At 42.8% G+C, this 11,348-nt stretch overlaps 1 protein-coding gene across 1 annotated transcript; it reads left to right on the forward strand.

The window, feature by feature from the left end:
* Positions 1-5,511: 5,511 nt before the first annotated feature.
* On the forward strand, positions 5,512-7,287 carry TMEM215 (transmembrane protein 215). The gene has a single exon (XM_049642269.1). It carries the CDS (start codon positions 5,985-5,987, stop codon positions 6,690-6,692), a length of 708 nt encoding a protein of 235 aa, XP_049498226.1. The 5' UTR covers positions 5,512-5,984; the 3' UTR covers positions 6,693-7,287.
* The last annotated feature ends 4,061 nt before the right edge of the window (positions 7,288-11,348 follow it).

Raw genomic sequence — 11,348 nt, forward strand, 5'->3', positions numbered from 1 at the left:
TATCTCTTGACCCCACATGACCACCTCTGGGTCTCATCTCATTTCTCTATTCTCCTTAACAACAAAACTCATTTGAGTTATCTCTCCTCTCCTTCTCCGATCTTCTTCTCCAATTCTCTCTTGGGCTCATTTCAATCAAACTTTCACCCCCATCCACTCCACCAGAACTGTTCTTTTAAAGGTCACCAATGACCTTCACGTTGCTAAGTCCAGTGGTTACTTTTTAGCCCTTTTCATATCTGACATAGCAACAGAGTTGATGCAATCATTGCCCCTTCCTTGAAATGCTTTCTTCTTTTTTGTTTCTTGGACATCTCTTCATTTTCTCTCCTCACTGGTCAATTCTTCATAGTCTCTTGCTAGTTTGCTAGTTCCTCCTTATCTCCCCACCCTCAAAAAGTTGATGTTCCTTAGTAATTAGTATATGGACTTCTCAAACCTATCAATGTTTGATCCCTAAGTTATCTCATTAGCTCCAGGGCTTTAGATGCTAGCCATATCCCAGCAGCTCCAGAAATTATTATCTCCAGCTCAGATTTCTCTCCCAAAATCCAGACTTGCACACTAACTCTATCAACATTGTCAAGTTCGACATATCAGGTTAACATGTCCAAATCCAAATTCTTGATTTCCCACTTCAAATCTCAAGTATTGGAATCATCCTTGATTGCTCAGTTTCCCTCACATCCCAAATCTATCAGTAAATACTGTCAGCTTAGGTTAAGATACATCCAGAATCTGACCCACTTCTTGCCACGTGCTACGACCCTGGTCTGAGTCACTATCATCTCTCACCTGGACAGTTGTAAAGTATCCCAACTGGTCTCCCTGCTCTTGAACTGCCTTAAGTCTATTTTCTATGCACATCTAGAAGCCTGTCAAACAGTTGGGACTTCTCCTTCCTTTCCCCAAAACCTCCAACCAGGCCTGTTTCTAATGTGTGTGAGTTTCTAGGCAAAAATAAAGTGAATGCTGCCTTTCTCTTCCCATCCCTGGTTCTATTCTAAACCATGAAAGGGCTGACAGGCAGAGTCTAGACATCCCATCTTGCATACCAGAGCTTTATCCATACTCAAAACAGGCCCTTAGCTATCCCACAGGCCTAGGGTTGTGCACGCTTTCACAACACTTGGGAGGATGGACTTAGCAAAGAACTATGCACAAGCTCTGGAAGCAGGTATGGACTGTTTGGGCAGGGGATTCTAGGTTTCCGGGTACCTATCACATGGTCTAGAAAGGGCAGGAAGGTGTGCGGGTATGGCACATCACTTTGGTCTATAAAGAAGGGCATAGCTAAAGGAGCCAAGGGAGTATCCACTACAGTGAAGGCCCAGTGCAGGGCCTCTAGCTGAGTTTCGTGGATTCGATGAATGGGGAATGTCCTAAATAGAGGCTACCTTATCAGCCTGGATCCCAGAGTGAAGACAACATGGAGCAAGGCTGCAGCTGACCCATCATAAACATGCAGTATGAGAATACAGCCCTTGAGGTCTGGAAGTCTTTCGTTGCCACGGCACAATCTATCCTGTCCTGCTAATACACCCATCTCAACTCTGTGAATGTGAGTTCTACTAAGGCAGACCGTATCCTGTTTGACTTGTATCCACAGCACAGTGCCAAGCACATAATAAATACTCAAGTGATACTGCATAGACACAACCTTTCTGGATTTCACCTGTACGATAAAGGGGGTTAGAGTAGATATTTTACAAAGTATCTTCAAATTCCAGCATCCCATGATTTCTATAATTTCAGAAATAAAAGGTTCTGCATTTCCTTCTCAAATACCCACATGCCAAAGCCTCATTCCAACCTGAATTTCCTTTCTTTTCTGATGAAAAGCTTTTGTACATAGCTGTATATGGTTACAGCATTACAAGAACTGCTTAAGGCTTAAAAATCCTAGTCCAATCAGCCTGTACAGGCAAGGAATTAAATACTAGGAATGCTGTTTCTGGCTCTGAATATTGTGACCCTGAGTGATCACACACACACACACACACACACACACACACACACTCACTTTTGCTGCTGGGCTTGGGCAAGTATACCTGCTGTTCAAAGACCATCTGAAATTACCTCTAAGAAGGAACTGCTTCAAGAATCAGGCTTATAATTAAACAGTAATTGAAGTTTCCTGTGGTTTTATGCATGGCTCTTATCTAATGCTTAAGCAGATAAACTGCATGGCTTAAAAGTCAGAATGGAATTAGATGACTGTACAAGTGAATAGAGGTCTCTGTTCAGCAACATTGCTTATTTAAAATCCAACTTGGGGGGAGGGGCACCTGGGTGGTTCAGTTAGTTGAGCATCTGACTTTCGGCTCAGGTCATGATCTCACGGCTTGTGGGTTCGAGACCATGTCAGGTTCTGTGCTGACAGCTCAGAGCTCGAAGCCTGTTTGGGATTCTGTGTCTCCTTCTCTCTCTGCCCCTCCCCTGCTCATGCTACATCTCTCAAAAATAAATAAATGTTAAAATAAAAAATAAAAAAAGTAAAATCCAACTGGCTTCCAGCACTATTGTCAGAGCACCTACACAACAAAGACATCAGTCCGACCCTGCAGAAGTGACTCTCAGAGAAGCATGGATTGGTAGAGCTGAAACGAACCTCAGCTAGCCCCTCATCCAAAGCCTTTGTTTCACAGGAAATTAAAACCCAGGGAGGTAAAGTGATTTGCATCAGGCCACAGGTAGAAGAGGAGAAGATCAAGGGATTTAGGAGGTAAGACTATGATGACTTGGGTGACTTACAGGGTGCAGGTTGTTAGGGAGAGGAAGGAAGAGAGGACAGGTGCAAACATCTCCTCTGGGGTCAAATGAGAACAAGCAAGTTTCAAGGAAATTCGATGAGCTCAACTGGGGTCATGTTGAGTTTGAGGTGTCTGTGTACCATATAGACAGATATCAAGCAGACAGCTAGGTATTACAAATCTGAAACTTAAGAAAAAGGACAAAGTTAATGAGATAAATTTAGGGGTTGTCATCCTATCCACTTGGTGCTTAAAACTATTATAAAGTGGGAAAAGAAGTCAGGAAGGAAGCAACAGGGACATAGCCAGCAGAAGATCAGCATCCCAGGACTCTGTTAAAAATAAAAATAAATACAATAAAGATGACATTACCAAGTAGCTGACGAATGAGTGGCCAAGAGGATAGAAGGGAAATTGGGATAGAATGGTGTCAGTAAAGGCAGGACAAGAAAGGGTTTCAAGAAGGTAAAACGTGTTCAATAACTGTGGCACACCCCGCAAGATGCCTCCTTAATTAATATTCATTCTCCTCTTTTTCCTTGCTAACGAAATCCTTATTGTTTTTCAGAGTGCAGTGAACCTGGTTAAAAATTAAACTGTGATCTCCCAAGCTCTTTTGCCTCTAGACGTGGCCCATATGACATCCCTCTGGTGAAGGGATATAAGCAGATGTCTATCTACTTGGTAAGGCTGTCAAGAAAAAGTGATACAAATGGTCAAACAGTTGGCGTCTCACTCTAACTCTTTGCCTTTTCCCCTTTCTTTCCCAAAATAATGATTCTATATCCACAGATACAGCAGCTATCGAATGAACACGAGTACAAAAGACACACACAATGGATGACATGGAAAATTAGGAGTCTGATTCCTGATCTGCTCAGCTGAATGAGTGAGAAACATGGGAGTCAACCCTGACTCCTACTACCATCTTACTTCCTTGGATCCAAGACACTTGACTCTCCCCTTAACCATGCTTCAAATTCTCTTTCTTCTAACCTCCTCTAGTCCCACATTGTTCAGCCCCCTATCATGCCTTGCCTGGCTGACTGCACTGTCCTCCTGGAAGGTCTCCCTGCTTCTACCCTTACCCCTTGCAACCTGCCCTCTAATCTGCTGTCGCCATATCAAAAATGGAATACTTTTGTGTTGATCCTTGCTGAAAATATTTCCATGGTTCTCATCGCCTACTGGATAAAACTGAAGGTCCTTAGCCCCACAGTTAGGCCCTTTATGATTTGGCTCGTGCCTTACATTGATTATGACATAATATGTAAATATATATTTCAACCACGTTGTGAATAAGGACCACTTACCAAGCATGTGCTAAGAGTTTTACATTTTCTTAGTCCTCATGATGCTTCCCACATATTTGGTAGTACTATTCTCATTTTGCAGATGAGTCCACTGACTCTCAGGAAGGTTAAGTCACTTTCCCAAGAACATACAGCTTGTTTAAGCAGGGGAAGGCCTGGATGTCACAGCTCTTTCAAAGTTCTTTCCACCGCAGTGCCTTGACATGAAAGAGTATACACCCTTCTCTTTTCTCTTCCTGACTTACTATTCCCCATCTAGCTTAAATGAACATCCTTGTTGAAGAACCACAGCCAAACCAGTCTTGCCCCTGGGGCCAGAAGAATCCATTCCCCCACTGCAGTGGGAAGAGACAGGCAGCTTCAGCAAGGGAGGAGAGAATCCCCCAAAGCTGGAGCTGCAGGACGGACTGTTCGGCCTGACCTACCCAGTCAAGGCCCCTACTTCTCCTCGCTAGCTAGGTGTCAGGTGCCACTCGCAGGGATAGGGATCCGGGGTCAGAGAGCCCTTCTTCCTCGGCCCAGACAGCCTGGCTGGCACCACCGCAGTGTTGGAGTAGGATCCCAGCTCCAAAACCACTCCCACCAGGGTCCAGAGCTGGAAGACCAGGGGGAAAGGCTCTGCTGACTCCCCAGAAGTCTCGAGCAAGACCTGACACCCACTCCTCACCACTGTGTCAGCCTGGGAGCCGGTCCTGTGGGCTCCGGCGGCGCAGCCCGCGCTGCTGCTGGAGCGCCTTTGCACGCCGCTGCCGCCCAGCGCCCGGACCCAGAGCAGCCCGCGGGCGGCGGGACCCTGGAGGAGTGCAGCCCTCTGAGCCCCGCCCGAGAGCCTCAGCCTCGAGGTTGAGAGACGGGCAGTCGGAGAACCTCTTGGGAGCTGCTGTCAGTCGGGTTGGATCACCTAGATTTGTAACTCGATAAAGGTCCAGGTCCCCGAGGGATATCTCCAGCTAGTATCTCTGGCCCTCGGACGGTGAACTCGGAGTCCAGGCTGCCCCGTGGGCAAACCGACTAGAGTTCGGTTCTCCGGCCCCGCGACAGCCTCGCACCCCCCCCCCCCGCCCCCCCCCAAGCATGGAGGCCTTTGCAGCCGTCCTGCTCAGCCCTCCTGGGCAGCGGCGGAACGGACTCCAGCTGCTCCAAGCGCCCCGACTGGGCTCTGGGCAACCTCGTCTGCCCGGGTGGCTCTCCCTGGGGTCTGAACCCCTCGCGCCCCCGAGCGTCCTTCTTTGTTTCTGAGCTTGCTCTGAAAGTGATGTAACGAGGCCAGACTCGCGCGCCGTTTTCCCTCTTTCGCAGACTAAGTCCTTCCTCCCTCCAGCACCCGATACTCTGCGCGCAGAGCCGGGCGCTGGGCTGTGCTGTCACTCCATTCCCAGAGCTCTGGAGACCGACGGGCACTGTTGGGAGAGACGCACTCTCACGTCCCACCTCCTGGATGCAGAGTCAGTGGGGAAAGCTAGGCTTTCCTTCCAGAAACAAGGGAGAGAGCCGAGGGGACAGCTGTTGTGGAGGTTTCTAAGGAGACTCAGACTGGCTTCTTTCCCTGCTCCTGGGAGACGGCAGGAAACCTCAGGTATCTCAGTGACCCCAGTGGGTGGATGTTTATATGAAAGAGACAGAAGCTGCAATAAGAAGAGATAGATAGACTGAGAGAACGAGAGAGAGCAAGAGAGCATGCAACAGAAACAGGGGAAGAAATAGAGACCCAGAGACTGCGATTGACAGACAAGTGGAGAGAGACAAAGAGTAAGAGAGATAGAGAGTTGGTGGGTGGGAAATTGACGGTTTTCTTTTCTTTTCTGTTTTTGGTTTTTTGTTTTGTTTTTTTTTAACCCACTGTGGTTTTGCCTCTGACAGAAGGGAGGACCGCTGCTCCCTAGCCAGCAAGCAGCCCCCAACCTGGATGGAGTGAAAGATGCGGCCTGATGACATTAACCCGAGGACTGGGCTAGTGGTAGCCCTGGTCAGTGTCTTTCTGGTCTTTGGCTTCATGTTCACCGTCTCTGGGATGAAAGGAGAGACTCTGGGAAACATACCCCTCCTGGCCATCGGGCCAGCCATCTGCCTGCCAGGCATTGCGGCCATTGCCCTGGCCAGGAAAACTGAGGGATGTACTAAGTGGCCGGAAAATGAGCTGCTGTGGGCCCGCAAGTTGCCCTGCTTCCGGAAACCCAGGGACAAGGAGGTGGTGGAACTGCTGAGGACCCCTTCAGACCTGGAGTCAGGCAAGGGAAGCTCAGATGAGCTGGCTAAGAAGGCGGGCCTCAGAGGAAAGCCTCCCCGCCAGGGGCAGACCGAGGTGCCTGTGGCCAGTTCCATCACCACCCCTACACCCACGGAAGAAGGAGAATGCCAGAGCCTGGTCCACAGTGGGCATCAGGAGGAGACATCCAGATACCTGGACGGCTACTGTCCCTCAGGCAGTTCCTTAGCCTACAGTGCCTTGGATGCCAAATGCTCAGCCTGGGACAGATCTGAGTGCCCTGAGCCTGAGGACAGCATCTTCTTTGTGCCCCAGGACAGTATCATCGTTTGCTCCTACAAGCAGAACAGTCCCTATGACAGATACTGTTGTTACATCAATCAGAGTCAAGGCAGGTGGGACCACGAGACAATAGTCTGAGCTTTGCATACAAGAGTCGCTTTGTTGATAGAAACGTGGCTACACTCAGCTTCCAGGGGAAGGAAACTGCCCTGTTCCAACAGCCTTCACACTGTTAGAAATTGATTTGGTATGTGATGGATATACAAATCTGGGGTTCCTGAGAGCCATGTAAATAGGCATGTTGGGGACATATTTTAGGGAAGGGTGATAAGGGTTAAGGACACTGGAAGAGGCATCTGGTAGGAGAGGAAGCAATTCCAGTTGCTTTTTAACAACTAAATCATGCTGGATGTTTTGTAAACATCCAGAAAGTGGATGTTTCTGGTAACCCAGAAAGTGCTACCCAGCACCTGCTAAAAGGAAGAAAAATCTAGAGTGGGCTGCAGATATCAGCCATGAAACGATACGTGGGCTTGCCATAGGGAAAATGAGCTGCTTTCAGTCTGAATAAATTGAAAGACAAAACAATTTAGTGCTTCATTATATGAAATGATTTTTCTCTGGTGAAAGCTCTCCACACTTAATATTTATTTGCTGAAGGAAAAAAAGTCAAGATAGAAAAGCTACATCCCTCTTTAGGTGGGATGGATTTTGGAGAAAGGGGAGTTAAAAACAGTTGAATTATGTAATTGAGTTTTATGACATTATCCTCTGACAAGATCAGAGATTTCAAATAAAGTAAAATAAGTGTGAACAGCTAAGTAAAAAAACTAACAATTTTAGATGGCTATGTTAGTTCTCAAACTCTTCATTTAAATTGATTTACTGGGTCTTTATCTTAAGTGTTTTTTAACATTTACTATCATTCATGTATAATTTCCTCATCAGGTGCAAAATGACTTGACATAATATTTTCATAGATTAGAATTGTGTTCATCAAGTCAAAATGGGTTTTACATATGTATACAAGTGTCTTTAACCTTTCTGGGAGATATGTACTGGTAATTACTATTCCTATATGCCTTTTAAAACCTGGAAACTATGAAGTCAATACATTAGTCTTGAACTTTATGCAGAATTTACATAAAATGCCATGGTTAAACTTCTGGAAGTGTCATTATTTGTACATTTATTCAACATTCACAAAGACTATAAATGCCAATGAAACAAGAGTTAATATACTAGATTTAACTAAAGCTCAGTTTTTATGAAGTTCATCTAATCAGTGAACATTGCATGACAAAGGTCTGTTTTATTTTACACTTAATTTTTTGCTACTGAGGAAAAAAAATCACAATAGGATCCTAACATGTATTTTCTATTTCACTTGCATAATTGTAATAGACAAGAGGGCAATCAGCCAGAATACTCTTTAGTCCCTGTTGAAATTATGTAGAGAAATCGTGGTATATTTCATCTTGAATATCAGAATATTTTGCATGTTTCAAAGAATGATGATTTATTTTTAATGATCAGATAGTTTAAGCGACTTTCTCCTAAAAGGGAAATTGAGGACAAAAATTCTGGACAAAACTCTTTTGTGTATTTCAGGTCCAATTCTGCAAGTCTTTAAGTGTAGCAATTATTCAGTCTTAAAAATCATGGCTTTAAAAATCACAATTTCCAAATCAAGTTCAGCATCAAAAGTATATAATTTTTTTTTTTTTAAGTAGGGCTTAAATGTCAGAAAATGAGATGTGTGATCCTGGGCAAATTTTGTCTTCTTGTACTTCAGTTCTTGCTCCTCAGAAATCAAGGAGGAGTGGGACCGACTTACACTAGAGTATGTCTGTCCCTCCTTCCCAGTTTGAATATTCTGTGGCATTATGTCAATGACACTTTATATAATGCCATGAAATGAGTTACAGCAAAATTCATGCCAAAGTTATGCAATTCATGATAAAAATTGTATGACATGGATTGAATTCTTGCTACTACTTAAAAGAATTTTGTAGATGTATGAAAGCAGATTTGTTTTATTACCAAATATTATTTATTCAACAAATACATTTCTGGAAACAAAATGAAGATGTTAATTAAGGGTAAAATTTTTTCAATATTGGTATAGCCCCAAATAATGTAATGCATACCTTTGCACTAAATGTAATTTACTTTGGATTTGGCATGGAGGGAAAAGAGTTTCCTAAAATCACAATACATCTTAATAATTCTAGTGCATTTTGAAAGATGGAAATCATGTTTCAATGAAGGTGCAAATTATTGGATAACTGTCTTAGGAATAAAAACTTCTAATTTGCTTGTTTTTTGTAGACATCTTTAGAGATGAAGAGATAGCAAGACACTGGAGAGAAATGTTCACAGACACTCAGCAAATCCTACACAGGGTCTGAAAAGAGATGCTTATAGTGTTAGGTATGGCTTAAGGAGTGGAAAAGTTACTTTTTGATTTCTTGGAATCAGCACAAACTCCTTGATATCACATACACATTCCAATGTCCACATCCAAAGTCAATTACTAGTTTAGAAATCTAAGATATTTTATCACATTTTCAAATTCTTTTTGAGAAGAAACTTCCTTCAGTCTTCATCTTCTATCCACCTACTTAAGACACATAAGGTATCTAAATATGCATTTGAGGGCATTTTCTGCAATGCTAAAACAATGGTTTGCAAATGTTAACTGGGTGACTGAACTTTGACCAGAGAGAATAAAATGTGTGATTGTGTGTGTGATTTATTTTTAACATCTTCTATTAAGCAACCCCCTCCTAATATACAGCAAGGTAGCCTAGTGCTCCAAACCAATACCTGTTAAGTAGTATTCAGGAAAAACAGCCATTCTATTGAAAAGATGTGGAAGAAAAGGAAAGCAAGATGAGAAAAGTGTCTGAGCTTGTTAGAGGAAACACAGCAGCTCATTCCAGTCAACAGTTCCAGCAAACTGTTAATATTAACTCAATAGACATGAGGATTGTTCCCTGTTCCCTTCAAGAGCTTTCAGAAAGACATAAATGTAAGTATGCACCAGTTATTTTTTTCACTCGTTGTTAATCCAAATAGTCATTTCAACTTGATTTAAATAGGCATTTTATTTTTGAAATGTTTTCTATTGACTTTTTCTTGTTCGACACTCTTATCTATTATGCACATGGGTTCTTTTTCCAAAATGTTTCTTGAATTTAAGTGTGAATTCAGCCAAGATACCCAAGCTGGAGCACGTTTAGACAACCGTTTCAAGATTTAGTTTCTATTACAATCACAGCAAACAAAATCCAGATATGGTGAAGCTCAGACTCCCTTCCAAACCCTACTAACCAGCTTCTTTGAAAATGTTTCCAATACTCAGTGGGTCTTATAACCCACTGAGCTGACACATGTAGGGAAGGAAGATTCATTCTTTTAAATGTTTTGCCCTTTTGTAATATCCAACCTCTATTTATTTATTAATATCTCCCCTCTGCACCTATAGCACCATTTACTTGGTGAATTCACTGTTACTATTACTTTATAACATTAGAGGAAAAATAAATGTTCTTAATCCACAGCTCCACTATCCTAATAGAACTACTGTATTTCCATTTTAGCATATTATCTTCTAGGACTCCCCCGTATGCACCTTATGTATTATAATTGTGTGTTTTTCTTTTCTATTTGATTTATATCCTAAGTATGTTTTCATGTTTCTATGCAGTGTTCCTGATTACCATTTAACAATTGCATATTATGCCATTTTTGAGAGGTACCATAATTTAACATGCCATTTCTTATTGCTAGCCAGATAGCATGCTTTATGGATGGCTTTGTATGTTTTTTTTTTCCTATTTTTGGTAACACAACTACATTATTTGTGATTTTCCCAAAGAAGTCTACAGTCGAAAGCTGCCTCCTTATAGATGAGAGTGAGGGGACAGAAATGTGTACAAGGATCAAACACTTGACATTGTTGGTTTTCTCTTGACTCATGGGCAAGACATAGGGCAAGAGACAAAATAATGCTTCTATAAAAAGGTCCCCCCATTAGGACCAGAGTCAGTATTTTTAAGAATGAGATGAGATGGGGCACCTGGGTGGCTCAGTCAGTTGAGCGTCCAACTTCAGTTCAGGTCATGATCTTGCGGTCCATGAGTTAAAGCCCCACGTCCGGCTCTGTGCTGACAGCTCAGAGCCTGGAGCCTGTTTCAGATTCTGTGTCTCCCTCTTTCTCTCTGTCTCTCTCTTTTGCTCTCTCTCTCTTCTCAAAAATAAATACACGTTAAAAAAAATTAGAAAAAAAAAAAGAATGAGATGAGATGGAGCCCACCCATACTGTTAAGGGTAAGATGGGACATTTTCCCAGTTAAGATGCTGCTAGTGCATATCTCAAAATCAGATTACAATGGTGTCCATCTTCAAGAGCATAATGTTGAACAGGTAAAACAAAAACTAAATATAGACAATAATTAGTTTGTAATATTTCAACAGCATATCTTTAAAGTATCTTACCATATATTTTATAATATATTTAACATGTGTATATATATATATATATATATTGCTACCTATTAGTGACTTGCAAGTGAACTGGAATTTCAGGAATTCAATAGACTACTCATGAGTTTTCTGTTTCAATTCCTCAATGGAAAAATTGAACTGAAGACGGAGATATGGACAAGTGCTTGGCTCAAGCAGGCACCTCAATAAAGGACTAAATTCCATTCAGCCTCTTGTCTAGGTAATATGAAATCATGGAAACACCACTAAGTCAGACTTTGATTTCTCACCACCTACCACAGG

This window comes from Panthera uncia, chromosome D4, assembly GCF_023721935.1.
Source record: "Panthera uncia isolate 11264 chromosome D4, Puncia_PCG_1.0, whole genome shotgun sequence".
NCBI classification, from domain to species: Eukaryota; Metazoa; Chordata; class Mammalia; order Carnivora; family Felidae; genus Panthera; species Panthera uncia.